Here is a 14168-nt window from a genome sequence, read left to right as displayed (position 1 = left end):
AAATTATATAGAAATGTAAATTGTCAGGATTCCAATTAAAAAATAGCCAAAAAAATATTCAGGATTTAAATTCAAATATAGCAAAAAAGATATATATATATATATATATTTGCATTTATTAACCCATTCTGGGCGGGAACCCCTTTTGGTGTTTTAAACATTATGTTATAATTTAGCTATTGAAAAATAGCAGAACTACAAGCTCGTAGCGCGCCACTCGGTGGCGCGCTACGAGCTTGTAGTTCTGCTATTTTTGAAAAATCGTGATAATATTTATTTCAGAAAACTGGAGGATTTAGAATTTCGACGTCAGGCCTTAATGGGTTAAACTACATCTACGTGCTGTTGTTGGTGTCGTTGCGTGAACTCCTCAATCACACCCTTACTAACCTCACTCCCTTATCCCCCTTTCTCCCTCCTCTCCCCTATCCCCCCCCCCACCCCCCTAACCACCAGACCTCGAGGACCCGCCAATCACCCTGACGACCACCACCCGCCCCTCCCGGATGCGCCACTCCTCCCAGAGCGAGGAGGCCCCGCCCACCTCCTCCTGCTCGGAGGTGTTCCCGCGGTGCGAGGCCCCTCCCCCCCCCACCGGCCCCTCCTCCTCCTCGCTCCCACGGAGCAGCAGCGCGTCCGACGTCATGGAGCCCTTCATCGCGGAGCGGGTCAAAGGTGCAGAAACCCACCCCCAAAACCAACACCACCTCTTCTTGCCCCCCTCTGATACTCCCACCACTTCCTCCTTACTCACAGCCAATAGCCTCGTAGAGCCACCACCCTCTCCCTCACAACCCCCCTACTCCCCCCCCAACGCCCACTCCACCGGCGTGGATGAAAACGGCGTGGCGTGCAACCGGTCGTGGCCCGGCGTCGGCGGCGCCGGCACCCAAAGCCCCATGAGCTCCAGCTCCGACTGGGCGAGCGGCGCCTCGGATTCCGCCTTCACTTTCTCTCCCGAAGGGGAGCTGGACGAAGAGGAGGAGGAGGAAGAGGAGGAGGAGGACCTGTTCTCCTCCATCAGGGAGTACCTTAGCAACAGAGGAGGGGAGAGAGTAGAGGAGACTGTGGCGGGAGGAGGAGGAGGAGACCACCTTGCCGAAACCCGCGGTTTCCCCCCCGCCGTCACGCCGCCGCAGGTCTCCTCCGTGCAGACAGGGATCGTGAAGACGCAGACGGGGGGGCAGCCCGTCGAGGCCAGGCTGGTGGCCAGGGAGGCTAAAGATGGCCGACAGGTAAGTAGTAAGCCGCCGCTGCGGCAGAGCAGCGTGGACTCCACGGAGGACAGCGAGACGGAGCAGCGCAGCATCTACGAGTGTCTGGAGATGCAGGGCCACTGGGGGGCGCCGGCGCCCCGGGGGGGAAGCTCCACGTTGGAGCGACAGGCCGCCGAGAAAGACAGGAAAGTAGGCGTAGGAGATCTAGGAAAGGGAGGCGCCGGTGGAGACAGAGCCGAAGAGCGGGTGGGTGACGCGCAGGGGGAGAGGGAAGGGGGGGAGGGGGACAAGGTAGAGAAAGAAGGGGCCGAGGAGGTTAAAGAAGACACCGGCGAGATGGAATCTAGCACCGAATCAACGCGACCCCTGCAGCAGACCCCGGACCCCAAGGGCCTGGAACAGCCCGCGCCCGCCAAGATGCCCCGCGGCCGCCCCAAGAAGCGGCACGTCAGGGCGTTCCACGTCAGCTTCCAGCCCTCCACCGACTCGGTCCAGTTTCACAACCCCCTGGAGAGCAAGGAGGCTCACTGGAGGGCCAGGCTGCGGCGCCTCAGTCACTTCCACACGCACAGCAGCCATTCGGCCGGCGAGAGGCCCACCCCCCCGCCGCCCGGAGGGGCCAATAAGGCAGGGATGACGGGGAGCTCAGGTAAGGTCGGGGGGGGGAGTTTCGACGGGCTCGGCGGCCATAGCGCGGCGGGCGAGAAAGCGACGGCGACGTCCGGCGACCTCGCGTTCTCCGCCTCTGTCGGAGGGGAGCAGACTGGAAGCGCCGTCCTTGGTCTGGAGACCAAGGACAAGGACAAAGAGCAGCAGCAGGACGCGCCATCAGCATCATCATCGTCCGGCCCCCCGGGGGCCGACATTCGCCCAGAGACGACGGCGAGCGCCTCGGGCTCCTCGATGGGGATGCGCGCCCGCCTGGCCCGCTCGTCACGCTCGCGCTCCCAGGAGCCTCGCGGCAGCGCGTCTCGTCACAACCAGGTGGCCCGGCTGGGCGGCGTCTATAAGACGGTGGTTCACGCCCTCTCCTCCTCCAAGCCCCACCCCCACCCCCGGGGGGGGAGGGGCGGCGGGGGCCAGCAGCAGCAGCAGGGCGGCGGCTCCTCCCAGGGCTCGTCCCCCCAGCGGCGGCCCGGGGGTGGCGACGCCTCTCTCAGGGAGCTCTACTCGCACGTCCTGGGCTACTTTGGACGCAAGACGGCGGCGCCAGCGCCAGGTGAGGATCAATCAGCGACGAGACGAAAGCGCTCACCTCCACCACCCCAGCACCCACCACCACCACCCGGACACCACATCAGTAGACATCAACAGACCAGGCTGTTGTTGTTGTTGAGGAAAGACAGATAATCTATCTATCCATCTAAAGCATAAAGCACCCGGCAACTCTTCTTTTCTTATATTTTTTAACCGGTTTGTTGTGATGAATGGTTTTACTTTATTTTGTATTTTGTATTGGGCTGAAACTCATCATCTTGCTGCTGACCTCTGACCTCTGACGTTTTTTATTTTTTGGCGTGTGTTTTTTCCTCCTCCTTGAACGTCGTAGCCCCTACGGCAGCCCGCCTCCCCCTTCAAGCCCTACACCCACCCCCCCCCACCCTGTACCTCCTCCTCTCTACCCTAACCCTACGGCAGCCCGCCTCCCCCTTCAAGCCCTACACCCACCCCCCCCCCCACCCTGTACCTCCTCCTCTCTACCCTAACCCCACGGCAGCCCGCCTCCCCCTTCAAGCCCTACACCCACCCCCCCCCCCCCCACCCTGTACCCCCCACCCCCCCCCCCCCCTCTCCTTACGGTTTGGGACTTTGAACTCATCTCTTCTTCCTCCTCTCCCTCCCGTCGTTCTCTCAACCTCATGGATGTTTGCATGCGGCCTCCTCCTCCTCCTCCTCGCGCCTCCTCGCGACCTCCTCCTCCTCGCGACCTCCTCCTCCTCGCGACCTCCTCCTCCTTCAACCTCCTCCCTGGGAAAACTCCAGCCATTTTTTTTCAGGCTTGCGGAGAAGAAAAAAAAACCCCACAGGCGACAGAAAACCTGCACGACTGGCCGTAGAACATAAGAAAACCCAAAAGAAAGGGGGGAGAGACGTGGCAATGCAGAACAAGCACAAATCCCCCCCCCCCCCCCCCCCAAAAAAAAAAACAAACATCCACGACACGTACAGTTCCAATGTTTGCTTGTTTTGCTTGTTGGCTCATCTGAGGTTTGTGGTGTTGTTAAATGTGCTACTGTGTGTTTCCATCATGTGCACACGGTAGGGATAGAAAGCCTGTTAGAACAAATAGGACACACCGCCACCAGAGGGCAGCACACGTCCCCTTTATTGTGTTGAGAATGGCCTACCTCACTATGACAGTTAACCCTTCGTGGAAACGGAATGGATAGAAAAGGTTTGTTGAAATCACAGTTGCTCACATGCTTTTTGTTTTTCTTGCTGGTATAACAGTGGTTTTCAACCCTTTTCATGTCGAGGTCCATTTATATTTATTTGGCATTTGAGCCACGGAACCACCGTTTGATGAGATTTAGCCTATAGTCACAGACCCAGAACTAAAGAATATTTTTTTTGTCGTTGCAATAAGATTTTGTCTACAATTCCATGCAAAATAACAATTCTTCTACGTTCTCTAATTGTGTAGACTTCTTGTAAATGAAGTAATGCAGATGTTTTAACAATAAGCAAATTCAGTGACACGGAGATAAAAAAAAAAGGAAATTCCAAGTAATCTACAAGCTCACAACGCGCTGCTTCGGGCCACGTCGTGAGCTTGTAGATCGGTCATTTTCACTAGAGACACATTTCTCTTCTGGGTCACATGCTAAAAGGTTTGGGAACCACTGCTATACAGTATGTCCTATTGTTATTATCATAATTATTATTATAATTATAATTATAATAATTATTATTATTATATTACTAAAGTGCATGGCAACTGATGATCATACCCGCGCAGGTCATGTCAAATCAGAAACTCCCTTTTCTATTCATTCTGATTCTGTGGAAGAACGTGGAGAGGAACAATAATTATATCCTGTTCAGCCGGGCGTCGGAACTATGCTGTGTACCTCAGGGGCCAGTGTGTCCCTCAGGGGCCAGTGTGTCCCTCAGGGGCCTCAGGGGCCAGTGTGTCCCTCAGGGGCCTCAGGGGCCAGTGTGTCCCTCAGGGGCCAGTGTGTCCCTCAGGGGCCAGTGTGTCCCTCAGGGGCCTCAGGGGCCAGTGTGTCCCTCAGGGGCCTCAGGGGCCAGTGTGTCCCTCAGGGGCCAGTGTGTCCCTCAGGGGCCAGTGTGTCCCTCAGGGGCCTCAGGGGCCAGTGTGTCCCTCAGGGGCCAGTGTGTCCCTCAGGGGCCTCAGGGGCCAGTGTGTCCCTCAGGGGCCAGTGTGTCCCTCAGGGGCCTCAGGGGCCAGTGTGTCCCTCAGGGGCCAGTGTGTCCCTCAGGGGCCTCAGGGGCCAGTGTGTCCCTCAGGGGCCAGTGTGTCCCTCAGGGGCCTCAGGGGCCAGTGTGTCCCTCAGGGGCCAGTGTGTCCCTCAGGGGCCACAGTGTGTCCCTCAGGGGCCAGTGTGTCCCTCAGGGGCCTCAGGGGCCAGTGTGTCCCTCAGGGGCCACAGTGTGTCCCTCAGGGGCCAGTGTGTCCCTCAGGGGCCTCAGGGGCCAGTGTGTCCCTCAGGGGCCAGTGTGTCCCTCAGGGGCCTCAGGGGCCAGTGTGTCCCTCAGGGGCCAGTGTGTCCCTCAGGGGCCTCAGGGGCCAGTGTGTCCCTCAGGGGCCAGTGTGTCCCTCAGGGGCCAGTGTGTCCCTCAGGGGCCTCAGGGGCCAGTGTGTCCCTCAGGGGCCTCAGGGGCCAGTGTGTCCCTCAGGGGCCAGTGTGTCCCTCAGGGGCCAGTGTGTCCCTCAGGGGCCTCAGGGGCCAGTGTGTCCCTCAGGGGCCAGTGTGTCCCTCAGGGGCCTCAGGGGCCAGTGTGTCCCTCAGGGGCCAGTGTGTCCCTCAGGGGCCAGTGTGTATTCGATGCGTTGCAACTACGGATGTCCCGATACACGTTTTTTGTTTTACGATCCGATCCCGATACCACAATTTCTGTGTTTACCGAATACCGATACCAGAGAATAATATATATAATAAAAAATATCTTGTTTTGAAGTCCACCGACCGGGAATAGTGTTTATAGCTATCTATAGCTATATATCTGGTGTTGTGTTTATAGCTATATATCTGGTGTTGTGTTTATAGCTATCTAGCTATATATCTGGTGTTGTGTTTATAGCTATCTAGCTATATATCTGGTGTTGTGTTTATAGCTATCTAGCTATATATCTCGTGTTGTGTTTATAGCTATCTAGCTATATATCTCGTGTTGTGTTTATAGCAGACTCCTCACTCAAACGTGCACTTGCAGTTTGGGCAACTCCAAAGCAACCTCCACATGTCCCAACATTTCATTTACCTGCCATAGAGTCAAACCCCTAACCCCTAGCTGTGTCAGATCGGTGGTTAGACTGGCATATTCACCGATATGACCCGATATGACAAATAAGAGCCGATCCGATACTTTTCCGATACCGATCCAGTATCGGGACATCTGTAGTTACAACCTATAGTTATTTGGCTGGCTGGGGGTGACATCACATCACAGTCCTCTTCTCAGTCTTCCTAGTGTGTTGTTGCCTGTAGATCTTGTATTAATATTTGCAAACCGTTTGGATACTTTCTTACCAGATGGGTAGAATTTGCCACAATGGACAACATGAAAGGCAGTTTAAAGGAGAATTCCATACTAAAAGGCTTTCTTACCTTTCTTTGTAGTCGTTACGTCCCCACCAAAGAGGTCCAGGTGTTATTTTGTGCAAAAGCTCCTTATTGACGTGAGCGCGAGCACGTGAGATACTTCCGGGTCCTACTTTTGTGTCCCCATATACGCGTTTGTGTCCCCATAGAGTTATACTGTGACGCTCCGTCGGACTAAATCTGAGACGAAAACAACCACGAAAGTCTCATTTTACCGCTTTCCTCGCAACAACAAAGCTGCTGCTCTCCCAAACCTGGCTGTGACAGGCCGTCTGCCCCACACGGAATAATATCGCCATTGTATTTCATTGTGTCAACTAAATCCTCATTAATGCAAACTAGATTCAACATACTCAAGCCTGCAAACATTCTAAATATGCCCCCGAAATATTTTACTGAGCAAATGGACTGTTACCACCTTCAATAATAATGATAATAATAGTCTTTATTGTCTCCACATCATATTTGTTTTTGTCATGGAAACTTGTACAAAACATTAATAATTCTACTCGAGTTGGAAGCATTAAGACCCATTTTAACCAATGGCTTCCTTTCTGAAAAATAACGTCATTGTAAAAAGATTCACGCGTTTAGATATTCTATTTACAATGAGATGCGGACGGGAGCTGGTGCCACTTGGACCCGGACGTAACGTAGCACTACAATATGACGTCGGACTTAAATACTGAATTTCCCCTACCATAAGCCCTAAATGAATTGCATTGAATTGAATGGGGCTATGGGGTGTTGTGCTAATTCGCTTATTTCCATCGCTCAAAATTATTATTTTTTTGTATATATCCTCTCTTCATAATGTAAATAATATCCCAAGAGGCACACTTTACTACTTATTTCGATGGAAATAAGCGAATTAGCACAACACCCCATAGCCCCATTCAATTCCCATTCAATTCAATGCAATTCATTGAGGGCTTATGGTAGGGGAAATAGCCAATAAGGAGTTTTTGCACAAAAAAACACCTGGACCTCTTTGGTGGGGACATAACAACTACAAATAAAGGTAAGAAAGCCTTCTAGCCTGGAATTCTCCTTTAAGTAAATGTACCGACTTTGCCGACAACATTTGGAATTATTGTGAGTCAGGACGTGGTTAGCCCCGCCCATCTGGTACTAAAACACACACACTTAGAAATAATTGATATTTGCAGCGCCTGTTCGGGCCCAGGCCTCGTTGTCTGTCTGTCTGTCTGGCTGTGTGTGTGTGTGTAATAGCTATAGGAGTTAGGACTGTGTAATTAGCATTAGCTAACATTACGGCTTCAATGTCCACTGCCTAGAGCGTCGCAGTCCCGCCCCCTTTCATGACGACGCCAGGCCCAGGAAATTAATCCCAATGCATTTTCCCTCATAGACATTTCAAAAAGTATTTATTTAAAGACCTTTTAAGCGGCGTACGAAGCCAACTCGAGTCGTGACAAATCATGACAACACACACAATATGTTGGGGGCTGCGACGCTCTACTGCAGGTGTCCTCAAAGCCTCGGCTAACTGCCGTTAGCTGCTCCGTGTTAGCGTTAGCGCTAGAACGCCAACCCGATCCACAGTACAGTTCCTTTGGGGATGCACTGAGCCAGTCTGTCACAGTACAGTTCCTTTGGGGATGCACTGAGCCAGTCTGTCACAGTACAGTTCCTTTGGGGATGCACTGAGCCAGTCTGTCACAGTACAGTTCCTTTGGGGAATGCACTGAGCCAGTCTGATCCACAGTACAGTTCCTTTGGGGAATGCACTGAGCCAGTCTGATCCACAGTACAGTTCCTTTGGGGAATGCACTGAGCCAGTCTGTCACAGTACAGTTCCTTTGGGGAATGCACTGAGCCAGTCTGATCCACAGTACAGTTCCTTTGGGGAATGCACTGAGCCAGTCTGATCCACAGTACAGTTCCTTTGGGGAATGCACTGAGCCAGTCTGATCCACAGTACAGTTCCTTTGGGGATGCACTGAGCCAGTCTGATCCACAGTACAGTTCCTTTGGGGATGCACTGAGCCAGTCTGTCACAGTACAGTTCCTTTGGGGATGCACTGAGCCAGTCTGATCCACAGTACAGTTCCTTTGGGGATGCACTGAGCCAGTCTGTCACAGTACAGTTCCTTTGGGGAGGCACTGAGCCAGTCTGATCCACAGTACAGTTCCTTTGGGGAATGCACTGAGCCAGTCTGCGGTCACTTCACCCCACCAGCTAAAAAATGTAGATTGTATTTTTGCGCACTGGAAAATATATTTGGTGTAGAACAAAAAAACAGGACGCCCCTAGTATACAGCCCTGCGGGACTCCAGTCGACTTAAGTAACGGGGTTGAAGTGATTAACTCGTTCACTGGCTGACTGACTGCTATCGATTGACCTGCTAGCTGCCTATATTCTACCTAACCTGCAACGCACTGTAAAGGCTCATTCATAGTCTGGATTTTCGGTGGTGAGGTGACCACCGCTCCGGTGATGGGGTGACCACCGCTCCGGTGGTGAGGTGACCACCGCTCCGGTGGTGAGGTGACCACCGCTCCCGGTGGTGGGGTGACCACCGCTCCCGGTGGTGGGGTGACCACCGCTCCCGGTGGTGGGGTGACCACCGCTCCCGGTGGTGGGGTGACCACCGCTCCGGTGGTGAGGTGACCACCGCTCCGGTGGTGAGGTGACCACCGCTCCCGGTGGTGGGGTGACCACCGCTCCCGGTGGTGGGGTGACCACCGCTCCCGGTGGTGGGGTGACCACCGCTCCCGGTGGTGGGGTGACCACCGCTCCGGTGGTGAGGTGACCACCGCTCCGGTGGTGAGGTGACCCCCGCTCCGGTGGTGAGGTGACCACCGCTTCGGTGGTTGGGTGACCACCGCTCCCGGTGGTGAGGTGACCACCGCTCCGGTGATGGGGTGACCACCGCTCCCGGTGGTGGGGTGACCACCGCTCCCGGTGGTGGGGTGACCACCGCTCCCGGTGGTGGGGTGACCACCGCTCCCGGTGGTGAGGTGACCACCGCTCCCGGTGGTGAGGTGACCACCGCTCCCGGTGGTGAGGTGACCACCGCTCCCGGTGGTGAGGTGACCACCGCTCGTGAGGTGACCACCAGACTATGAATGAGCCTTAACTCGCCTTCAATTGAACCGGAGCTAAATTAAACTAACGTATGCTGCTTGTTTGGACGTAACAAGATGATCTGTTTCTCTGTCGCTTTGCTCTCGCACGGCATGGGGCGAGTTAATATCTGCACTCTGCTTCTCTGGTCGGTCCTAACGTGTCGTACAGTTTGCTTTTCTTTTAACACTGGTCCTATATGGTAGAGCCCACACACTAGTAGTCGATACAGGGAGAGTCCACACTAGGCCTACTCACTTCAATACAGGGAGAGTCCACACTAGGCCTACTCACTTCAATACAGGGAGAGTCCACACTAGGCCTACTCACTTCAATACAGGGAGAGTCCACACTAGGCCTACTCACTTCAATACAGGGAGAGTCCACACTAGGCCTACTCACTTCAATACAGGGAGAGTCCACACTAGGCCTACTCACTTCAATACAGGGAGAGTCCACACTAGGCCTACTCACTTCAATACAGGGAGAGTCCACACTAGGCCTACTCACTTCAATACAGGGAGAGTCCACACTAGGCCTACTCACTTCAATACAGGGAGAGTCCACACTAGGCCTACTCACTTCAATACAGGGAGAGTCCACACTAGGCCTACTCACTTCAATACAGGGAGAGTCCACACTAGGCCTACTCACTTCAATACAGGGAGAGTCCACACTAGGCCTACTCACTTCAATACAGGGAGAGTCCACACTAGGCCTACTCACTTCAATACAGGGAGAGTCCACACTAGGCCTACTCACTTCAATACAGGGAGAGTCCACACTAGGCCTACTCACTTCAATACAGGGAGAGTCCACACTAGGCCTACTCACTTCAATACAGGGAGAGTCCACACTAGGCCTACTCACTTCAATACAGGGAGAGTCCACACTAGGCCTACTCACTTCAATACAGGGAGAGTCCACACTAGGCCTACTCACTTCAATACAGGGAGAGTCCACACTAGGCCTACTCACTTCAATACAGGGAGAGTCCACACTAGGCCTACTCACTTCAATACAGGGAGAGTCCACACTAGGCCTACTCACTTCAATACAGGGAGAGTCCACACTAGGCCTACTCACTTCAATACAGGGAGAGTCCACACTAGGCCTACTCACTTCAATACAGGGAGAGTCCACACTAGGCCTACTCACTTCAATACAGGGAGAGTCCACACTAGGCCTACTCACTTCAATACAGGGAGAGTCCACACTAGGCCTACTCACTTCAATACAGGGAGAGTCCACACTAGGCCTACTCACTTCAATACAGGGAGAGTCCACACTAGGCCTACTCACTTCAATACAGGGAGAGTCCACACTAGGCCTACTCACTTCAATACAGGGAGAGTCCACACTAGGCCTACTCACTTCAATACAGGGAGAGTCCACACTAGGCCTACTCACTTCAATACAGGGAGAGTCCACACTAGGCCTACTCACTTCAATACAGGGAGAGTCCACACTAGGCCTACTCACTTCAATACAGGGAGAGTCCACACTAGGCCTACTCACTTCAATACAGGGAGAGTCCACACTAGGCCTACTCACTTCAATACAGGGAGAGTCCACACTAGGCCTACTCACTTCAATACAGGGAGAGTCCACACTAGGCCTACTCACTTCAATACAGGGAGAGTCCACACTAGGCCTACTCACTTCAATACAGGGAGAGTCCACACTAGGCCTACTCACTTCAATACAGGGAGAGTCCACACTAGGCCTACTCACTTCAATACAGGGAGAGTCCACACTAGGCCTACTCACTTCAATACAGGGAGAGTCCACACTAGGCCTACTCACTTCAATACAGGGAGAGTCCACACTAGGCCTACTCACTTCAATACAGGGAGAGTCCACACTAGGCCTACTCACTTCAATACAGGGAGAGTCCACACTAGGCCTACTCACTTCAATACAGGGAGAGTCCACACTAGGCCTACTCACTTCAATACAGGGAGAGTCCACACTAGGCCTACTCACTTCAATACAGGGAGAGTCCACACTAGGCCTACTCACTTCAATACAGGGAGAGTCCACACTAGGCCTACTCACTTCAATACAGGGAGAGTCCACACTAGGCCTACTCACTTCAATACAGGGAGAGTCCACACTAGGCCTACTCACTTCAATACAGGGAGAGTCCACACTAGGCCTACTCACTTCAATACAGGGAGAGTCCACACTAGGCCTACTCACTTCAATACAGGGAGAGTCCACACTAGGCCTACTCACTTCAATACAGGGAGAGTCCACACTAGGCCTACTCACTTCAATACAGGGAGAGTCCACACTAGGCCTACTCACTTCAATACAGGGAGAGTCCACACTAGGCCTACTCACTTCAATACAGGGAGAGTCCACACTAGGCCTACTCACTTCAATACAGGGAGAGTCCACACTAGGCCTACTCACTTCAATACAGGGAGAGTCCACACTAGGCCTACTCACTTCAATACAGGGAGAGTCCACACTAGGCCTACTCACTTCAATACAGGGAGAGTCCACACTAGGCCTACTCACTTCAATACAGGGAGAGTCCACACTAGGCCTACTCACTTCAATACAGGGAGAGTCCACACTAGGCCTACTCACTTCAATACAGGGAGAGTCCACACTAGGCCTACTCACTTCAATACAGGGAGAGTCCACACTAGGCCTACTCACTTCAATACAGGGAGAGTCCACACTAGGCCTACTCACTTCAATACAGGGAGAGTCCACACTAGGCCTACTCACTTCAATACAGGGAGAGTCCACACTAGGCCTACTCACTTCAATACAGGGAGAGTCCACACTAGGCCTACTCACTTCAATACAGGGAGAGTCCACACTAGGCCTACTCACTTCAATACAGGGAGAGTCCACACTAGGCCTACTCACTTCAATACAGGGAGAGTCCACACTAGGCCTACTCACTTCAATACAGGGAGAGTCCACACTAGGCCTACTCACTTCAATACAGGGAGAGTCCACACTAGGCCTACTCACTTCAATACAGGGAGAGTCCACACTAGGCCTACTCACTTCAATACAGGGAGAGTCCACACTAGGCCTACTCACTTCAATACAGGGAGAGTCCACACTAGGCCTACTCACTTCAATACAGGGAGAGTCCACACTAGGCCTACTCACTTCAATACAGGGAGAGTCCACACTAGGCCTACTCACTTCAATACAGGGAGAGTCCACACTAGGCCTACTCACTTCAATACAGGGAGAGTCCACACTAGGCCTACTCACTTCAATACAGGGAGAGTCCACACTAGGCCTACTCACTTCAATACAGGGAGAGTCCACACTAGGCCTACTCACTTCAATACAGGGAGAGTCCACACTAGGCCTACTCACTTCAATACAGGGAGAGTCCACACTAGGCCTACTCACTTCAATACAGGGAGAGTCCACACTAGGCCTACTCACTTCAATACAGGGAGAGTCCACACTAGGCCTACTCACTTCAATACAGGGAGAGTCCACACTAGGCCTACTCACTTCAATACAGGGAGAGTCCACACTAGGCCTACTCACTTCAATACAGGGAGAGTCCACACTAGGCCTACTCACTTCAATACAGGGAGAGTCCACACTAGGCCTACTCACTTCAATACAGGGAGAGTCCACACTAGGCCTACTCACTTCAATACAGGGAGAGTCCACACTAGGCCTACTCACTTCAATACAGGGAGAGTCCACACTAGGCCTACTCACTTCAATACAGGGAGAGTCCACACTAGGCCTACTCACTTCAATACAGGGAGAGTCCACACTAGGCCTACTCACTTCAATACAGGGAGAGTCCACACTAGGCCTACTCACTTCAATACAGGGAGAGTCCACACTAGGCCTACTCACTTCAATACAGGGAGAGTCCACACTAGGCCTACTCACTTCAATACAGGGAGAGTCCACACTAGGCCTACTCACTTCAATACAGGGAGAGTCCACACTAGGCCTACTCACTTCAATACAGGGAGAGTCCACACTAGGCCTACTCACTTCAATACAGGGAGAGTCCACACTAGGCCTACTCACTTCAATACAGGGAGAGTCCACACTAGGCCTACTCACTTCAATACAGGGAGAGTCCACACTAGGCCTACTCACTTCAATACAGGGAGAGTCCACACTAGGCCTACTCACTTCAATACAGGGAGAGTCCACACTAGGCCTACTCACTTCAATACAGGGAGAGTCCACACTAGGCCTACTCACTTCAATACAGGGAGAGTCCACACTAGGCCTACTCACTTCAATACAGGGAGAGTCCACACTAGGCCTACTCACTTCAATACAGGGAGAGTCCACACTAGGCCTACTCACTTCAATACAGGGAGAGTCCACACTAGGCCTACTCACTTCAATACAGGGAGAGTCCACACTAGGCCTACTCACTTCAATACAGGGAAAGTCCACACTAGGCCTACTCACTTCAATACAGGGAGAGTCCACACTAGGCCTACTCACTTCAATACAGGGAGAGTCCACACTAGGCCTACTCACTTCAATACAGGGAGAGTCCACACTAGGCCTACTCACTTCAATACAGGGAGAGTCCACACTAGGCCTACTCACTTCAATACAGGGAGAGTCCACACTAGGCCTACTCACTTCAATACAGGGAGAGTCCACACTAGGCCTACTCACTTCAATACAGGGAGAGTCCACACTAGGCCTACTCACTTCAATACAGGGAGAGTCCACACTAGGCCTACTCACTTCAATACAGGGAGAGTCCACACTAGGCCTACTCACTTCAATACAGGGAGAGTCCACACTAGGCCTACTCACTTCAATACAGGGAGAGTCCACACTAGGCCTACTCACTTCAATACAGGGAGAGTCCACACTAGGCCTACTCACTTCAATACAGGGAGAGTCCACACTAGGCCTACTCACTTCAATACAGGGAGAGTCCACACTAGGCCTACTCACTTCAATACAGGGAGAGTCCACACTAGGCCTACTCACTTCAATACAGGGAGAGTCCACACTAGGCCTACTCACTTCAATACAGGGAGAGTCCACACTAGGCCTACTCACTTCAATACAGGGAGAGTCCACACTAG

The 14168-nt window shown here is 52.7% G+C and overlaps 1 protein-coding gene across 1 annotated transcript in view; it reads left to right on the top strand.

The window, feature by feature from the left end:
- LOC306942652 (uncharacterized protein) overlaps positions 1-14168 on the top strand; it is a gene marked incomplete at its 3' end in the record, with an annotated part of 92298 nt that overhangs the window by 69036 nt on the left and 9094 nt on the right. Inside the window, exons 19-20 of the mRNA XM_079528660.1 lie at positions 457-2436; positions 4313-5197. Of these exons, the coding sequence (XP_079384786.1) occupies positions 457-2436; positions 4313-5197 (2865 nt within the window). The remainder of the gene's footprint in view (positions 1-456; positions 2437-4312; positions 5198-14168) is intronic.

This window comes from Electrona antarctica, assembly GCF_951216825.1.
Source record: "Electrona antarctica genome assembly, chromosome: 18".
NCBI classification, from domain to species: Eukaryota; Metazoa; Chordata; class Actinopteri; order Myctophiformes; family Myctophidae; genus Electrona; species Electrona antarctica.
This window is presented reverse-complemented; position numbering and strand designations above follow the sequence as displayed.